At 41.6% G+C, this 19,482-nt stretch overlaps 1 protein-coding gene and 1 long non-coding RNA gene across 2 annotated transcripts in view; one reads left to right on the forward strand and one right to left on the reverse strand.

Moving 5' to 3' along the window:
* LOC109070566 overlaps window positions 1-224 on the reverse strand; it is a 1,586-nt gene extending 1,362 nt beyond the window's left edge. Inside the window, exon 1 of the long non-coding RNA XR_002014402.2 lies at window positions 1-224. This exon is cut by the window's left edge and continues 340 nt beyond it. This is a non-coding gene — a long non-coding RNA (uncharacterized LOC109070566).
* A 1,149-nt stretch (window positions 225-1,373) lies between these two features.
* On the forward strand, window positions 1,374-18,291 carry LOC109057991 (WASP homolog-associated protein with actin, membranes and microtubules-like). The gene is made up of 11 exons (XM_042775852.1): window positions 1,374-2,295; window positions 3,374-3,547; window positions 3,680-3,830; window positions 12,858-13,027; window positions 13,465-13,633; window positions 13,856-14,025; window positions 15,105-15,191; window positions 16,435-16,530; window positions 16,669-17,022; window positions 17,121-17,208; window positions 17,774-18,291. Exons 1-11 carry the CDS (start codon window positions 1,765-1,767, stop codon window positions 18,040-18,042), a joined length of 2,259 nt encoding a protein of 752 aa, XP_042631786.1. The 5' UTR covers window positions 1,374-1,764; the 3' UTR covers window positions 18,043-18,291.
* The last annotated feature ends 1,191 nt before the right edge of the window (window positions 18,292-19,482 follow it).

A 19,482-nucleotide genomic window follows, 5' to 3' on the forward strand; every position in this document is an offset into this window, starting at 1 on the left:
AGATGTTATGTTGAGGGAACAACATGTTTGTCTCGTGGCCACGAGTTTAATGCGTAAACAAACCTGCGTGACCATAGCAACCCGGGATTATCAGAGTATTCATATTTTATTTTGAATTACGAAATTATTATATTATTTATTATAGAAAATATTTCATTATTAAATTATTATAATAATCATATGCCTTGGCTACGGGACTTTATTGCGTGTGATAGTCCAGCATTCAAATGAAGTTTATCATGAATAAATAATAAATAGAATGAATAATTGTTATAATGAATGAATAAATAGATTCATTTGTAAATGAAAACACAACACGCTCATTTATCGTCACATCACGTCAAAACTTTATTGGCATAATTGTCAGATAAATGATAAATGAGCCTGTTGTGTTTTCATTTACAAATTAAACTAGTTATAGCCCCGTCAAGCACCACCGTCACTGGCACGTAATAACGTAATTACGTCGAGCGTAAAAGAACCGGTGAACCGGTTATTTCAAAATTGTGTCTAGTACTATATAAATTACAAAGGTTTAATTGGCATCTTTATTTTCCAACGACCCGACCAACCGCGACCCGAATATCATTAAAAATATTTTTGGATGACTCGAAACCGCGGGTGACCGCTCATTTTGGATCAACCCGCGCATCACTGACAGAAACACTTTTTATATATTGCTTGAAACAGCACATTCTGTTCAAGAATAAATATGCTTTTGTCAGTGTTTTTTGCTAAATGTGACTCAATATAACATTGCAACTACAATAAAAAAAAAAGCTTTTGCTGTTCTAAAAACACAGATTTGTGAGCAGTATTGGAATCGAAGATGTTAGAAACACGTCATTGGTGAATTTGGCCAATCGTGAAACAGCTGTCATGATCAGTGCTCCTGCAGTCAGCCGGCTGCTCTCGAAATACTCTCGAAATCACAGTACTTTGATGCCATTCGTGACAGTGACGTGGCATCGGCGCCAGTTCAAGTTGGTTGTGGCTAGAAGGGATACAGCAAAACGGAAGCTTACAATAAATACATTTTTCTACCTATTAGATTGTTTTATTAATGTCCAAACCTACCTACCCCTTACAATAATGCCAAAACAGTAATTACTGTTGTACAGTGTAAGAAAAATTATGCTATATTGATGTGCGCATGCCCAGTAGTTTTTGCTGTATCCCTTCCAGCCTTAACTAATTAGGGTGGCCGAGAGAGCTCAACGCTAAAAATAGAAAAACACCTGCAAATTAAGGAAACAACTTCATCAATTTGACAACGCACTGCAAATACTCACAACACCACCAAACAAAGAAACGTGCTGAAAATACAAATCTATATTTGGTTGTGTTGTGAGCATTTGCAGCACCTGATGAAGATTTTTTTTCTTGATTTGCTGGTGCTTTTTCTATTTGTATGTGTTTTCTGAAGTTGCAGCGCGTCAAGCTCTCTCGGCCACCGTACTTAACTGGTCAAGTCGTAAAAAATTTGTAACCGGCATGCACTCCCTGCGTCCCCATGTGCATACTATCCACCCTATCTGCCCTAAATAGTATTGAAAATTACTAATTTCACATGGAATTTATGATGGATAGTATGCACATTGGGACGCAGGCACTGTCAGCCGCCGATCGGTCTGCGCAGCGCCGCATGAAGTCGAACGCACCTAATGAATCTGTGCGGCACCAAGACCCTGGAGTTCCCCCGTCACGTGACCACCGGATGACGACAGCTGATTACGGCGGAAGTGCAACACGAATACAAACGCGATGAGCGACGCGGACAGCGAGCGCCTGGACAGTCTGGACGGATGGGTCGCCGTTAAACGCGACGCCTTCGACGACAGCGAGAGCCACAAACTCAGATTTATCGTGGAGTGGAACGAGATCGAGACGAAGTTCGCGGTGACGTGTCATAACCGGACGCTGCAGCGGCGCGGCGACGCGAGCGGTAGCTGCGCGGGTCTGTTCTCCAGCGCGCAGCTGACGCACGTGCACGCGCAGCTGAGTGGCGTCCGGGACGAGCTCGGCCCGCTGTTTCCGGAGCTGACGCGCTTCCGGGAGCCGAGACTGTGGGAGCTGCTGTTCTCCAGCGCGCCGCGGAGCGATGCTGACGCGGCCTGCAGGCAGCTGGAGCGGTACTTGGGCGCCGCGGTGGACGCGTGCGGCCGCAAGATCGTGCTGGACGCGCTCTTCAGCGTCACTGCGGCGGACGAGCACGAGTACTTCGAAAACCTGCAGGAGTTTAAATGCAGAGCGATGCGCGACGAGATGACGCGCGCCAAAGACACGCTGCTCGCGGTGAGACGCGACATATTCTATTCTATTCTATTCTATTCTATTCTATTCTATTCTATTCTATTCTATTCTGCGGTGTTGTCTTCTATTCTGTTCTATTCTATTCTATTCTATTCTGTGGTGTTGTCTTCTATTACTCTTTTATTCTATTCTGTTGTGTTATATTTTATTCCTTTGTATTGTATTTTGTTGAATTTTGTTTTATTTTCTGTTCAATTCCATCCTGGTCTATTGTGTTCCATTCTGTTTCTGTTCTGTTCTATTGTGTTGTGTTGTGTTTTTTTTTCTATTCTGTTCTGTTTTCTATGGTGTTCTATTCTGTTTTGTTGTATTCTGTTGTCTTCTATTTTACTGTCTATACTCTGTTCTATTTACTTCTGTTCTATTCTATTGTGTTGCATTCTGTTCTGTTCTATTTTATTGTGTTCTATTTTATTTTTTCCTGTTCTATTCAGTTGTGATCTAATCTACTATTTACTCTTTTATTCAATTCTTTTTTTTGTATTCTTTTCTTTTTTCATTCTATTCTGTTCTGTTATATTTCATTCTTTTGTGTTGTATTTTGTTGAATTCTATTTTATTATCTGTTCAATTCCATTCAGTTCTATTAAGTTTCTGTTTCTATTCAGTTGTGTTGTGTTTTGTTGTCTTCTATTCTATTCTGTGGCGTTGTCATCTATTCTGTTGTCTTCTATTCTGTTCTATTCTGTTCTGTTCTGATGCATTCTATGATATTCTATTCTGTTCTTTCCTATTCTATTCTGTTTTGTTGTATTCAGTTGTTATCTATTCTGCGGTCTTCTGTTTGGTTCTATTTTCTTCTGTTCTGTTCTGTTCAATTTTATTGTTTTCTATTTTATATTTTCCTGTTCTATTCAGTTGTGATCTATTCTATTATTTACTGTTTTATTCTATTAGGTTGCTTTATTCAGTTATTTGTTCTGTTCTATACTGCTGTTATATTTATTCTTTTGTGTTGTATTTTGTTGAATTCTGTTTTATTTTCTGTTCTATTTAGTTTCTGGTTTCATTCTGCCGGTGGTTGAGTGTGGATGATGATGATGGTGTTTGTGTTCTTCAGCTGCTGCAGACTCATCCCAGCACTGATGGGCTCCAGCGGCTGATGAAGATCTATGAGGAGGAGGATGAGACTTACAGGGAATTAGTGAGTGTGGCGACGCAGTTCTATCAGAACCTTCTGCAGCCCTTCAGAGACATGCGAGAGATCGCCACGCTCTACAAGACGGAGATTCTGGTACCTGCACACATCACACACGCCAGAGCCATACAAATAAACACTTTCCCATTTACATTCATGTACATCAGGACTCATCAGCTACAGGCCAAACCTGTCAGTCATTAAAGCAGCAATGTTGTGTTTGTTCAGAAATGTCTGCAGTATGAGGAGCTGGGGCCGAAGCGTGTGAGTGAACTGGAGGCAGAGATGAACGAGTGGAGTCAGCGCGGAGGACAGGCTGTTCACTCCATACAGGACATCACAGCCGACTACTTCAGAGACACGTCCAGAGCGCTCACAGGTCTCTCTCTCTCTCTCTCTCTCTCTCTCTCTCTCTCTCACTCTCTCACTCTCTCACTCTCTCACTCACTCACTCACTCACTCGCTCACTCGCTCACTCACACACACACACACACACACACACACACACACACACACAAACACACTGCTCTATACATTCTAGGGATGTTAATTTAGTTTAATTTTCTGGACCGACAACCGTTACTTGTTATCCGAACATTAAAATAAAAATAGAATGGATGAGTGTCTGTGACCCATTAAATATACAAAAATAATTTTCATGGGTTTATTTTAACGTGCAAACAGCAGCATACAGCATATACGCTTCTGAGAACAGAATAAAACAGAATAAAGTAACAAATAAAAAGAATAAAATAAATAGACCTACCCTAAATATTTTTCAATTAAATAATTAACATTAAGATGACAAAACGGAAACACACTGAATCCTGCACAACTTAAAGAACCGGCAGAGTCTTTTTTCCATCAGACATAAAAATAAATAGCCGGCGTATCTCAGTGCACAGTGTGTCAAGTTTGTATAAAAATTTTAAAAAAGCCTATAATGTTAAGGTGCTGTGTGGATAGTCTGGAGTAGAGCTCTGCGCGGAACTGTTTCGTAATGCTGTTCCCGCCCGCTCCCGCAACGTGTGTGTTCTGCTCCCGCAAACATTCTTATCTGTTTATAAATCTCACGTTATCGATATGCGGGTATTGAGCACCTCTAATCTTACAAGATCAGATATTTGTCAGTGAGTCCAGGATCTGCTGAGCAGCATATACTCCAGCATGGTCTGTCAGTCATCTCTCGTCCTCTCCGTCAAGCAAAGCTGGAATCAAGTTACTTTTAAACTGATGCCCTGGGCTGATTTTTCCCGTGGGTAAACAAATATGTATAGCATACTTTTCTATGGTGGGGTGGGGGTAAATCTTTTAAACCATTTAAACTGATAGTATTAATCAGCCGATTTTTTTTTTACTTTCGGTTAACAGTTAAATGGTTAATATGAGCATCCCTAGCTATGTTTCCATCTACCAATTTTTATGCGCATTTGGTTTTTGTATGCGTATTTTGGAGTTTTGAATGAAAAGATGTGGATGGATTTTAAAAGTTGAAATTAAATTTCTTATGATGAAAATTGAGTAAATTTGAACTTTTTATCCAATAAGAAAAAATGTGCATAAACTACGATGAAAACACATTTACCATATAAATTCCCCCATGCGCATTGAAAAAGTCATGTGACTTTGCACTATGAGATGGGATAACTTGACTAACCAGTGGACCGATCTCGTTCACAGCATCTGAAATGTTGTTCTGGTCGTTCTGAAATGCCTGAGGAAAGTCTGTCATCAAAGTTTTTCTGTATAATTACTGTCTTACACGTTTGTTCCCAAACAGCAGAATCCACCTCTAAAAGCAATGTCTGCTCTCTCTGAAGCGCAAGTAACTTATTACATATTAAAATGATTATATTCAGTGGCTTCTACTAGTTTTCTTAGATATATTTTAGATGATTTAGTTCTCTTTGACTCGTTGGATGGAAACGGTGCTTTATTCACAAATGTTTTATGCGATAATCCAGTTTTGAGCATTAGTTAAATTTGCTTCTTTGAATGGAAACATAGCTATTAATACATTCAGATTTTCAAAGTTTATAGTATATGTGTTCTAAAATGCGCTTCATGATGTTTTATTAAAGGAGTCATATGATGCGATTTAAATTTTCTTTTCTCTTTGGATTGTTACAAGCTCTTGGTGCATAAAGAAGATCTGTAAAGTTGCAAAGACTAAAATCTCAAATCCAAAGAGTTATTCTTTCTAAAAGTCAACCACACCTCCCTAAAACGCCTCGTTCTAACACGCCGCCACATCTCTACGTCACGATGTGGGAGGATTTGCATAATGCTGCCCAACGCACTTTGTGGAGAACAAGGACTGTTTCCTGTGAGAGTAGCATACAATACGGTGTCTGTTTCTATAAAGTGGGGCAGTTCCAACTTTGCAAGGATAGTCTGGCGCTTCTGACTCACAGCCTGTAAGTACATTTTCATATTTAAAGGATTTGGCACTGATGATTCAAACGTGAGTTTTGAGCAGTATAGAGTAGTGCTTGTTGTTTGTTGTTTCTCAGATCACAAATGCAGACATGGTTTTATGTTTACGCAGCTTTCTAAAAATCGATGCGTTTCAGAAGGCGGGGCATAGAGGAGAAACAATAATGTACAGTATGTGAAAAATAATGTTTTTTTTAACCTTAAACTGCAGAAACACATTCCATTGCACCAAATACACAAAATAATGTTCTGGATATTCTAAATATTGAGAAAATCACCTTTAAAGTTGTCCAAATGAAGTTCTTAGCAATGCATATTACTAATCAAAAATTTTTTTTTGATATGTTTAGGGTAGGAAATTTACATAATATCTTCATGGAACGTGATCTTTGCTTAATATCCTAATGATTTTTGGCATAAAAGAAATATCAATAATTTTGACCCACACAATGTATTTTTGGCTATTGCTACAAATATACACTTATGACTGCTTTTGTGGTCAAGGGTCACATATGAAAAAGAAACTGAATGACACATCATTCTGTAAGACATATGGATAAGAAACAAATAAAGGTAAGTGTATCTTAATCTTAAAATACCTTGTAGGGTTATAATAATCAAAAGCTGAGCTAGATCAAGCATTGATCTCTGCAAACCAAACTATCACTTTAATGAAATATTTTTTTTTCCACTAATAAAAGAGTTTATCATTAGCTAGCTCAACACTGGTAAGCTGCTTTACAGCAGAACATCAGGTTGTAATTTTAACTGAAAGTGACACTGACTCAGTTTTTTTCTTGTTTAATAAGGTGCTTGATTTAAGGCTATTTATTAGGGGTAGTGATCTCCTGAGATGATACGATATTATCATGATACTTGTGTCACGATACAATATTATTGCGGTTTTAAATATATTGCGATATTCTGCGATATATTGTAATTTATAACCTTTTTCCAAATTCAAATTATGTCCCCAAAGGAAAACTTTGGCAACATCTGTTTTAACCCAAAAAAAAAAAAAAAAAAAAAAAACATTTCTCATTTTGTTTCTCACTTCAGTTTTATTGCTGCAGTGCAAAATGGGACAAACTGACCAACACTTTCATGAAAACCTGTCATAAATGTTTGCACCTGGCAAACTCAAGTTTGTTTTACAGTCTAATCTAGTCCACCTTAAATAAATGTAAACAGGTATTCACTGCTGTGTTACTACAGGTATTTTTAACAATGCAACTTGATATGTCACTCACTCACTTAAAACTGTTCAGTCCAATCACATTTGAATCATCTATTTTCCGTGTCCCCTTTTCTTTTCTACACACTCGCCATGTTTTTGCTGTCACGTCTACACTTGTCCCGACGAAGCATTGCAAATCATTTGAACGTTATAAATAGATCGAGTCAAGCAGTTTACTCTCTGGGATTTGTCATGCTGCACTGCATCCAAGACAGCATCACTGATTATAACGAGTTCTATTGTATTTTATTGCGTCACGCCGTGCCGCTTGCATCCGGTGTAGACACAAGTTAATGTAGCTTTCTGATTCTACGTTATTTCAAATTATCGCGGGCCCAACTTTTTTCTCTCCTGGGCCGCCTATTGAGGAACCCTGCTATACACTATATACACAAAATATACACTTTAGTTATATCTAATTTGGCATATCAAATTAACATAGGCCTGTTGCATTCTTCTTGTTAGCCTATTAGGCCTATTATTATTATTAAGTTTCTTTTATTATTAAAATAATATTAGGCTACAGTTAATTTGCCCCGCAATAATTTCATACCACATAACTGACATACTGAGAGGATAATAAAGATTAGGCTAGCTTACTCCTCATTGGAAATGTTTTTAAAAAGGTCCTTTAAAAAAGGTTTATTATACAATGAATTATAGGTTTTAATTAAAATTATTAACACTGCAATCATGAAGCTTTGATGATTATCATAATCATAAAAGACTTTATTTCAAGCATCGACTCGAGAGAAAAAAAAAAAACCTGTTTAACACAAGACGACCACTGGCGCAGCACCAACATACCTAAACTCACTAGTTCAAACTTATGCGCCCTCCAGAAGCTTGTGTTCTGCAAGTGAATGGCACCTTGTGGTGCCATCCCAAAGAGGTTCAAAATCACTCTCACAGACCTTTTCCTGGACTGCGCCCAGCTGGTGGAATGACCTCCCAATCTCATTTGGAACAGCCAAGTCTTTACTCATTTTCAAAAAACATCTAAAGACTCATCTTTTTCGCCAGCACTTGACCAACTAATACTAGCACTTACCTTTTCTTGTCTATCCTATTCTTGGGGAAAAATCTTGGGGGAAAAAAAACATAGCTACGGGTTCTGTACTAGACTTACTGAGACTTGTCATGGCACTTGTATACTGTTGTTGTTCTCTCGTTGGTCTGATTGCTTCTGTTGTTCTCATTTGTAAGTCGCTTTGGATAAAAGCGTCTGCTAAATGATTAAATGTGTAGTCGCTTTGTATAATAGGTTTTTTTTATTTTTTTTTTTTGATTTTTTTATTTTATCCACTAGCCTATGTTCGGGCCACAAGAGAAATATTAAGGGAGTAGGCCTAAATTAAAGCATTTAGGAATATAGGCTACCATTATCAGCATATTTACATTTACATTTAGTCATTTTGCAGACGCTTTTATCCAAAGCGACTTACAATTGGGGGGATACATAAACGATTCTTCTTAAAGAGGCAAACAGACACAGGAAGTGCTTGTAATACCAAGTTTTAGACATTGTTCAAATAAGTACAAGCTAGAAAGTGAAGGAATAAATAAAGAGAAGGACTTTTTTTTAATGATGAAGTCAAGTAGCTTCGTAAGAGATGAGTTTTCAGTTGTCGCTTGAAAATTGTCAGGGATTCCGCATTCTGGATAGGGGTGGGAAGATCATTCCACCAGCCAGGAATGGTGAAGGAGAATGTTCTGGAAAGTGATTTTGTGCCTCTCTGCAATAGTACCACGAGGCGTCGCTCACTAGCGGATCTCAGACTTCTGGAGGGGATGTAGATTCGTAGTAGTGAGTGGAAGTAGACAGGTGCTGAGCCTGTGGCTGTTCTATATGCAAGCATCAATGTCTTGAACTTGATGAGAGCCGCAATCGGTAGCCAGTGCAAGGAGATGAAGAGAGGTGTAACATGGGCTCTTTTCGTTGAAGACCAGTCGTGCCACTGCATTCTGAATCATTTGTAAAGGTTTGATTATGCTTGATGGAAGTCCAGCAAGAAGAGCATTGCAGTAGTCCAGCCTAGAAATGACCAGGGCCTGGACAAGAAGTTGTGCTGCATGCTCCATTAGAAAGGGCCTGATCTTTTTTGATGTTGTGCAATGCAAACCTGCTAGATCAAGCAGTCTTTGCAATGTGGTCTTTGAAGGTCAGCTGGTCATCAAAGTTTACACCAAGATTTCTGACCTAAGTTGATGGAGAAATTGTAGAAGAACCTAGCTGTATGGAGAAATCATACTGTAGAGTTGGAGTGGCAGGGAAGACAAGAAGCTCAGTCTTTGCCAGGTTGAGCTGTAGGTGATATTCTTTCATCCATGCCGAGATGTCTGCCAGGCAGCCTGAGATCCGTGCAGTTACCGTGTGTCATCAGCATAGCAATGGTAGGAGAAGCCATGTGCCTGTATGATGGGACCTAGTGATGTTGTGTATGTGGAGAGGAAGAGGGGTCCAAGAACTGATCCCTGAGGAACCCCAGTGACAAGTTGATGTGCTTTGGATAGCTCCCCTCCCCAAGCCTCCCTGAAAGACCTACCAGTGAGACAGGATTCAAACCAGCGAAGAGGAATCCCTGTGATGCCTAGTGATGAGAGGGACGACAGGAGGATCTGATGATTGACAGTGTCAAAAGCAGCAGATAGATCTAGCAGAATAAGAACTGATGATTTGGAATCAGCTTTTGCAATCCACAGGGCTTCCGTGACTAACAGTAGCGCAGTCTCAGTTGAATGGTCACTCCTGAAACCTGACTGGTTAGCGTCCAGTTTGTTGTTCTGTGAGAGAAACAATGATAACTGGTTGAAAACAACTATTTTGAGGGTTTTCGCTATGAATGGAAGGAGAGAGACAGGTCTGTAGCTTTCTGTAAGTGAAGTGTTTAATGTAGGTTTCTTGAGCAGTGGGGTTACCCGAGCCTGCTTTAATGCAGTGGGGAAGGTGTCTGTGAGGAGAGATGTGTTGATGATGTGTGTGAGTGCTGGTAAGAGTGTAGGAGAGATTGCTTAGAGAAGGTGTGAGGGGACTGGGTCTAGAGGGCATGTTGTAGGGTGGCTGGAGAGAAGTTGTTTTGATACTTCTGCCTCAGTGAGGGGACAGAAGGAGAAGATGGGAGTTTTAGAAGTGGGTGTGGTTGGTTTGAGGTCCTGTGTGTGTGGGGCTGAGAACTGACTACTCATTGTTCTGTTTTTGTCTGTGAAGAATGTGGCAAAATCGTCAGCTGTTATAGAAGAGGTGACAGGAGGTGGAGGGGGACAGAGGAGAGAATTGAATATTTGAAGAGATTATGTGTGTCTTGGGCGCTGTTGAACTTGTTGTGGAAGTATGAAGATTTTGCAGTGTGGACTTCTGCAGAGAAAGATGAAAGCAAAGACTGATACATACTCAGATCTGCCGGATCTTTTGATTTGCACCATTTTCTCTCTGCTGCCCTGAGTCTGGTCCGATGCTCACGAAGAACATCAGATAACCAGGGGTTAGAAGGGGCAGCCCGTGCTGGCCTGGAGGAGAGAGGACAAATATCATCTAGACAAGAGGTTAAAGTAGAGCATAAAGTGTCAGTTGCTGCATTCACATCCAGAGATGAGAAATGGGGTAGGTGAGGGAAGACAGGAGGATACTTTGGAGGAAAGATGGGAGGGGGTAAGGGAGTGTAGATTGCATCTAAAAGTAACCGTTCTAGGGGTTGGTGGCGCACAGTTAGCAAAATGTAGTCTAAATGTAATGAAGAAATGGTCGGAGATATGTAGGGGTTTTACTAGAATGTTGTTTGCAATACAATTGCGTGTGTAAATTAGGTCAAGTTGGTTGCCTGATTTGTGCGTGCTTGCAGTAGGAAGTCGTTTGAGATCGAATGAAGCAAGGAGTGACTGTAGGTCTGTAGCATAAGGCTTGTCCAGATGAATGTTGAAGTCACCAAAGATTAAAAGTGGACTGCCATCATCCGGGAATGAGGACAGCAGCCCATCCTACTCCTCTAGGAAGGTGGATAGAATTTGCCCAGGAGGGTGGTAAATTACCACAACCTTGAGTTTTATATGAGCTGTTACAGTGATCACATGAGATTCAAATGAATTATAATTGCATAGGGGAGAGTGGGTTGAGTATTTCCAATTGTTAGAAATGAGCAGACCAGTGCCCCCACCCTGGCCAACCTGACGGGGGGTGTGAGAGAAGGAGAAATTGTCCTGGGGTTGCTGAGTCTTCTGGACGAATCCAGGTCATAGTCAAGCCCAAGATGCTGAGTGTGGAGTTTAAAGAAAAAGCAGAAATGAAGTCTGCTTTGTTGACAGCTGACTGACAATTCCATGCCTGCCTTGCCTTGCCTTGCCTGCCAGTAGAGGATGTACACATAGGATGCAGGTTAGCAACATTGCGTTGTCGTCTGTGTGTGACGTTAGAGCGTTGTAGGGGTTGAACAACTTCTAATTTTTTAAAGTCGACTTTTATGTGATGAAAGTCGAGTCGAAGTCGACTAGTCACTGATGACGTCATTAATGAACAACTAAGTCTGGAGCTGTGATAAAGACCTTGTGAAGTGGTATTGTATGTGATGAAGCGCTGCCCACATGGCTATTGCTCCTATAACAGCTCATTTTTATCAGTTCTTTTGCCTTTGGGTTGTTTTATTTCTCACAGATTTCTGCTCATTCTAAATCAGATACAGATAAAGTAGCACAGTAAAGATTACATTTATATGAATGCATTAGTGAGAGCGATTGCATGTGTGAATTAATTCTACATAGCAGCTTCTCTCTAGTAGTAGTGACGCTGTGGTATTTAGTTATTAAGAAATATATGCTTGAACTTTTCAGTTTCTAAGCTGTTTTATTGAGAAATCACAGAACAACATTGACAGTACATTTCCGCGCTGAATAATTCCATGTGCACGTGATCTGCGCTTGACGTACAAGCTACTGTCTGTAGCCTATGTGTGTGCGTTACAGTGCAGCAGCGCATTAGATTAGACAACACACGTCTTGTGGAGCTTTCGGAGTATACATTTATTTGTCATTTTAACTGTTAGGAAATGGAGCGTAAATGTGGAAGTCCTTCAAATATTTCTTATCCTGTTGCGCCCTCTATAGGACCAGTGACTAGTCGACGTCAAGCTTAAAGCGTCATGGCAGAGCCGACTAGTCGATTAGTCTGTGCAACCCCTAGAGCGTTGTCGAGAGACAACCGGAATGTTTTGGAAACTCACAATAGAGGTGAAAAAGAGAGGACAGAAAAGGAGAGTATGTATAGGTAAGATAAAAAATATGCTTAAGTGCCTTGCCGGTTTCGTTGCTCTGTAAAGGTAAAGTCGTAGGTCTTTACACTCGTTGGTCTTCACCCAAGGAGGGCTGAACGCTTCCGCGTCAGCACACAGACATCAGATAAAGCCACAGTCTAAGACACTAAACTGTAAACAGAAACTGTAAACCGCGGATTTGCGCTAAGCCACTGGACTCCATCCATTAGTTAGTCTAGTGCCCGCTCACTTTTGCCCAGGCCCAACCAAAAATAAAATTCTGGCTATGCCATTGATGTGAATTAATCGTTTCAGCCCTATTATTCAATGCAGAATGATTCACAGTTCGTCATTTCACAAAACACTTTCTCACACACACACACACACACACACACACCCCTCAGTGCCTGAACTCTCTCATCTGTGAGTGTGTTCATCTGTCTGCTGATTACCTTTGCTTTTATTTCTGACGTGTGTGTGTGTGTTTCTTCAGGTATGGTGAAACAGATGGAACAAGATCAGAAGAGATTTGGCCACGCCTCTTGGGCAATGGCCACGCCCAGACAAGAGAAACTCAGAGTCCTATTGGCTAAAGAGACGCTGCAGTACATGACAGCCAAAGAGATGTGCATCAAACGCAAGAGAGACGAGATCCGAGAGAAGGTGTGTGTTTGACTGGATGACAGATGCAAACAGCCTGTAAAATCTGACACACTGATATGTTTTTGAATTTTGAACACCTGAGAGTTAGATGCCCTTTCAATATATATGTCTCAGAATGTGTCAGTGATCCACAAGAGGGAGCAGTTTCACTCTGAAAATCAGATGCAGTGTTTTACAGTGCATTATGGGTATTTTGATGTTGGTTTTGTGAATTTCTGGTCTGTCATATTATAATGTCCGAGTTCAAGGCTGGTTGGTTACCATGGAGATGCTTGATGCTGTTCATATGTGAAACATCAATATTTAATGCTGTGCTGTCAGATGACTCTCTCTCACACACACACACACACACACAATCACTCATTTACATGCTCACACACACACACACACATAAACGCTGTCAGGTGAAGTGGTTGGTAACAGGTGTGTGTGTGCAGATGCATGCTGTTACGGCGGGCGGCTCGGAGGGCGTCAGTGTCGTCCGTGAGCTGGAGCTGCAGTATTATGAGACGCAGCTGGAGATTCACGACTGCAGGTTTGAGATCCTGAGAAACGAAGAGCTGCTGTTGCTGACGCAGATCAAGAGCACACAGCGACAAATCAAAGGTCTCAAAAACACACACACATCCTTTCCATTGACTTCTGCTGATTTTCTGCTGAGCTTCAGATGATTTAGCATGTCTCGCTGATTTCAGCTTTTGCTATATTTATAGGAGTATTTGGACCCCACAAATGGTGTGACAGACAGCAGTATTTAATAACAGGTGATATAACCAGACTGCCCATATTTAGCCACAGGACTGATGTGTGTGTGTGTGTGTTCTTCAGAGCTGCAGGAGCAGGTGGTGTATTATGACACCTGTGAGGACCCAGAGGAGCTGCAGGATGTTCAGGTGGATATAAGTCCCACCCACTCACACCTGCAGCAGCACCTGAAACAACTGGAGAGCAAACGAGGAGCGATTTCATCACGCAGAGCTTACCTGAGGAACCAGCGGGTACACACACACACACACACACAAACAAACATACTCACACACACACACACACACACAAACAAACATACTCACACAGTCACACACACTCACACACATACTCTCTCACACACACACACACAGTCACACACACACACACTCTCACACACACACACACACACACACACACACATATATACATACACTCACCGGACACTTTATTAGGTACACCTATTCAATTGCTTGGTAACACAAATTGCTAATCAGCCAATCACATGGCAGCAACTCAGTGCATTTAGGTATCTAGATGTGGTGAAGACAACTTGCTGAAGTTCAAACCGAGCATCAGAATAGGGAAGAAGGGATTTAAGTGACTTTGAACGTTGAACGTTGTTGGTGCCAGACGGGCCGGTCTGAGTATTTCAAAAACTGCTGATCTACTGGGATTTTCACGAAAATGCCTTGTTGATGTCAAAGGTCAGAGGAGAATGGGCAGACTGGTTAGAGATGATAGAAAGGCAACAGTAACTCAAATAACCACTCGTTACAACCAAGATATGCAGAATACCATCTCTGAACACACAACACGTCGAACCCTGAAGCAGATGAGCTACAGCAGCAGAAGACCACACCGGGTGCTGCTCCTGTCAGGACACGGAGGCTACAGTTCACACAGGCTCACCAGAACTGGACAATAGAAGCTTTGAAAAACGTTGCCTGGTCTGATGAGTCTGGATGTCTGCTGCGACATTCAGATGGTAGGGTCAGAATTTGGCGTAAAGAACATGAAAGCATGGATCCATCCTGCCTTGTCTCAACGGTTCAGGCTGCTGCTGGTGTAGTGGTGTGGGGATATTTTCTTGGCACACTTTGGGCCCCTTAGTACCATGAGTTCTGAAGGCAAAAGAGGATTCTAACCTGGTACTAGCAAGGTGTACCTAATAAAGTGGCCAGTGAGTGTACATACACACACACACACACACACACACAAACATAAACCCATGTCATTTTACACATTTGTGTACTCTTGAACCATATACACCAGCACACACACACTGTTTGTATGTGACCTGTATTTTTATCCCGTGTGTGTGTGTCCGCAGGAGTTGTGTGTTCAGGCTCACGAGCAGCAGCAGCGTTCAGTCACGCAGAGATCCGAGCAGCACCGCCAACACCACTCTGCACAGCTGGTGAGTAATGCGCCGTAACCATGGTAACCACAACCCACTGCATCACCCCACAAAGCATCCCATAATAAGTCACAGTACCGTAGGATCCGTGGGCTGTCTGTGGGCCAACCGAGTTGCCATGGCGACTAAGGCTTCTGTCAGTCCAGCAGGGGTCACGCTCACATTCCCAGAATTCTCTGCGGTGGTGTGATTGTGGAAGCTGAGGGCGCTGAACGTGTTTCTGTTGGTTCACGCTCGTCTCCCCTGTGGCACATGTGTGCTGTTAGTGGCTCTGGTGATCCATGCACACACAGGCACAGTCACGTGAGCACATTCTCAGTGAGCACATGAGTCCCAAATAGACGAGATATTGGAGGGTTTGAAATGAAATTCATACATCATATATCAATATTCAGTGTGAATCAGCCATAAACATAAGCAAACACGCAATGATCCTCTTATGGAAATTTGCATTGAATTTATTTCATTATATCTAATAAATGAACTTGCATTTTATGGACAACAGTGGGCGAGCTCTTCATTTCCCAGAATGCAGCAGTCTGCCGGATGGTGCTCCATTCTGTCGGACTGATGAAGTTTCTGTGTTGTATTTCTTTCTTCATGTTTAATTGTACTTCATTGAATTTCTGTTTATGTCGTTAAATTTACACATCCGATTCAACCACTCAGTCATGAGCTGAACTGGAGGTGATTTCTCTCTTATGGCTCTTTTCCACTGCGTGGTACGACTCGGCCCGGCTTGGATTTCCACTGCAGTTTAGTACTTTAGAGTGGGCACGTCGTTATAGTTGCGCCGCCTCTACTGCCACGAATCCTGAAAAACTTCTTCATTCCGCGTCGCCCCATCAAGCTCTTGCTGGATCCGCTCCTCTGCTGTCAACGAGAGGAACGTCTGTACTTCCGCAACTTTGGTTGTTAAAAAGGTGTGCTCATTCAAAACAGTTGCGTTCGATCCTACGCTGGCTGTGCTGATTTAAATCTAGAGGGTCTGTTGTGTCTTTGTGTCACAAATTCAGTGACGCAGGTAGTGACGATTCTCTCTGGACAATCAGTGATCAGCAGAGTTTACACGTCACGTTTTGTTAACGGTACGGTTCACTTGGAGCCTCAACCGAGGTGGTACTGAAAAAAGTACCAGGTACTGTACCCAGTGGAAAACCCCCCCAAAAGTGAACCGGACTGTACAGTGGAAAAGCGCCATTAATGTGTGTGTGTGTGTGTGTGTGTGTGTGTGTTTGATCAGAAGCGAGAGAGGAGGAGAGCTGAGGAAGAGCAAATGAAGCAGTGGGTAGAGAACGAGAGGGCAAAAACGCTCAACAGAGTGCGCTGCTTCAGAGAGGTGAGGCGCTGTGTGTGTGTGTGTGTGTGTGTGTGTGTGTGTGTGTGTGTGTGTGTGTGTGTGTGTGCGCACATGAGAGTTTGTGTGTGTTGTTTTCATCATGGCTTCACTGTTTGTTCCCTGTTTCTCTGAGTTTAGAGTCATCAGGGTCAGTACGCTTTACAGACGGCTCATGTGAAGCCAGTGTCACATGACTCCAGCAGAGGTGACTCCTCTCAGCCCCTGTCAATCCTCAGCCTGGGGCCGCAAAACTCCACCCCCCACAGGAAGAGGCGGAGTCAGAAGAAGCGTGACATACCAGTGCAGATTCTGCTGCCACCTGGATCGGCATCAGCACAGCCAGACCAGACGCTTCCTGCTCCTCCACCTCTACTTCCTCCTAATCCTCCACCTCTTCTTCCTGCTCCTCCTCCTCCTCTTCCTCCTAATCCTCCTCCTCCTCTTCCTCCTGCTCCTCCACCTCTTCTTCCTAATCCTCCTCCTCCTCCTTCCTCCTAATCTAATAAAGCAGAAATAATAAAGAAGTAAATGGCATCTCGCTCCTCCTCCTCCTCCTCTTCCTCTTGCTCCTCCTTCTTATTTTTTTTCTTTTTCTTCCTCCTCCTCCTCCTGCTCCTCCTCCTGCCCCGCCCATCAGTGCAAAGCTGCCCGTCCGAAACACTCTAGAACAAAACTCAGGTGAGTCTCACAAACTCTTCTATGATCACATCTGCTCTAAACCAGATTCTGTGTGTGTAAAAAACTAACAATAGTTCATTCATACAGTAACATTCATACACTTAATAAATGCTGTAAAATAGTAAGGTCGATATATAATTTATTTCCAATATAAAATGAAGTTCTTAACTGCTGTTTTCTTCTTATGTTTCATCTTAAGGAAAGAGTTATGAATAATTATGTATTCTCAAAATTTCTTATTCCTGTCTAGTTTCTTGTACTTAAGAATTCAAGTTCTTGTAAAATCTTCTTAAAGTTAAAAGAACCTCAGACTTGTCTTAAATCCTCAAAGCCGAGCCAGTCATTAAACGAAGACATCTCACGCGTCACGTTCGGGAGCAGATCGAGGTGCTTAGAAAGGGTTCATAGCAGGACAAATATTAAGAGCAGTGTAAAGTTCTGTTTGGTTGAGATATTCAGACAACATTCGAGCTTGTCATTTCAGTGATGGTTTCTGTGTGATTTCGAGTTGAAATCTGAGCTGGACATTTCACCAGTTTGAGTAAATGTCATGCTTGTGATGCAGGATCGATGGACGAGCTGTTAGCTTCGCTGCAGCGTGGACAGAAACAGCTGCGGAAGGTCACGGTCAGCGCAGAGAGCGGCGATGCCAGGAACAGCCTGCTGTCAGCCATCCGTCAGGGCGTGACCCTGAAGAAAGTCCCGCCCTCCAGCGGCCCGATGCACAGCTCCGACTCAGAGCTCGAGCGAAGCATCAAAGCCGCCATGATGAGGATGAAGAAGGTGTCTAATGACTCCGATGATGAAGAGCCATCTGGAGACTGGGAGAGTTAAATTCAATGCTGCTGCTGGTGGACTGACGGCTGTGAACCCAACGTCGATTCAGCCGCCATTAAGGATAGTCATGCCTCTAACTTCCTTTGCCAGACTTTGGGTTTTTGCACTGAAATGTCTGGTCGTAGGATTATCTAAGTAATTTTCCATGAAAATACAACCAATTACACTGAACACTAGAAATGTAAGAATAACATCTGTGACCCTGCTTTGATTTGAGAAAGCTTTCATTAAAGTGCCTGATCAGGATCATATTTTATTTCAAATATGTGATTATGACATCAGCCTTCTGCTTAGTGTTAGAGTTGAATTTCATGAGAAATCAGATGTCCATGTCGTCATTTTGAAAATCATTACACTCTGAAAATAACACTGCATGATACACTTTACTTTGTTCACTGAATATATAATTTTTTATAAAACTGCAGCAACAATGGAAACATGAACTTAATTCCCAACTTCACAGTGGAAATATGTCACGTTATTATAAATATCAACCTCAATTTATGAGTTATTCAGTGTAATCCACCATCTACATCGGTGTGCGGTTCAATCATACACATTTTTGTCTTACCCAGTGGTCAATTGTTGTTGTAAAAACATCAAATTGGCATCAAAATTGCTGTCAAAATCACCTCTATTTATATAATCTTGATTGTGTCAAAGCAGATTTACAGTTAAACGGGGAATTAGTTTGTCAATGATGCAAGAGGACTTTAACAATTTTCCAGCTAAAGTCAGTTCATTGATGATTCAGTGATGTCATCATCCAGTTTAGCTCTCTTCCAATAGTGTCTGTGCAATCAGTCAAGCCTCCCCAACTAAGCAAACCAAAGGCAACAGTGGCAAGAAACCAAAACTCCATCGATGACAGAGATGGGAGAAAAAACCTTCAGGTAAATTTGTATGTTTCATTGGACCACAAAGAAATGTAGAGCTGAGTATCATCAGCATAACAGTAAAATCTAACACCATCTTTCTTGATGATATCTCCCAGGGGTAACATGTACAGTGAAAAGCAACGGTCCTAGTACTGAGCCTTGTGGCACTCCATACTGTACTTGTGATCGATATATCTTGTCATTCACTACTACAAACTGATGACGGTCAGATAAGTATGATCTAAACCATGCCAATGAAATTCCACTAATGGCAACATAATTTTTTTGTCTATTTATTTATTTTTTTTAAATGTTGTGGTCAATAGTGTCAAACTCAGCACTAAGATCCAGCAGCACTAATAGAGAAATACAACCACGTATTATACAACCACGGATGATAAGAGCAGGTCAGGCTTGTGTTGGGGCTTTATTTTTTGTTAATTTAGCCTAGGTACTGAATAAATACCTAAGGTTGTGTTCGTTTTTTTTTTCTAAAAGAGATGAAAAGTAAGCAGATCTAACAGTTTTAAGGCTTTTCTGTAGGGTTGGGGTAAAAAAA

The sequence above is a fragment of the Cyprinus carpio genome, chromosome A18 (assembly GCF_018340385.1).
Source record: "Cyprinus carpio isolate SPL01 chromosome A18, ASM1834038v1, whole genome shotgun sequence".
NCBI lineage: Eukaryota > Metazoa > Chordata > Actinopteri > Cypriniformes > Cyprinidae > Cyprinus > Cyprinus carpio.

What these genes read in the sequence shown, in the direction of transcription:
- LOC109057991 (XM_042775852.1), top strand. Translation starts at nt 1,765, where the DNA reads ATGAGCGACGCGGACAGCGAGCGCCTGGACAGTCTGGACGGATGGGTC. An exon ending in ATCCTCCTCCTCCTCCTTCC is followed by an intron (nt 17,023 to 17,120) that starts TCCTAATCTAAT and finishes ATTTTTTTTCTT; the next exon opens with TTTCTTCCTCCTCCTCCTCC. An exon ending in CACTCTAGAACAAAACTCAG is followed by an intron (nt 17,209 to 17,773) that starts GTGAGTCTCACA and finishes CTTGTGATGCAG; the next exon opens with GATCGATGGACGAGCTGTTA.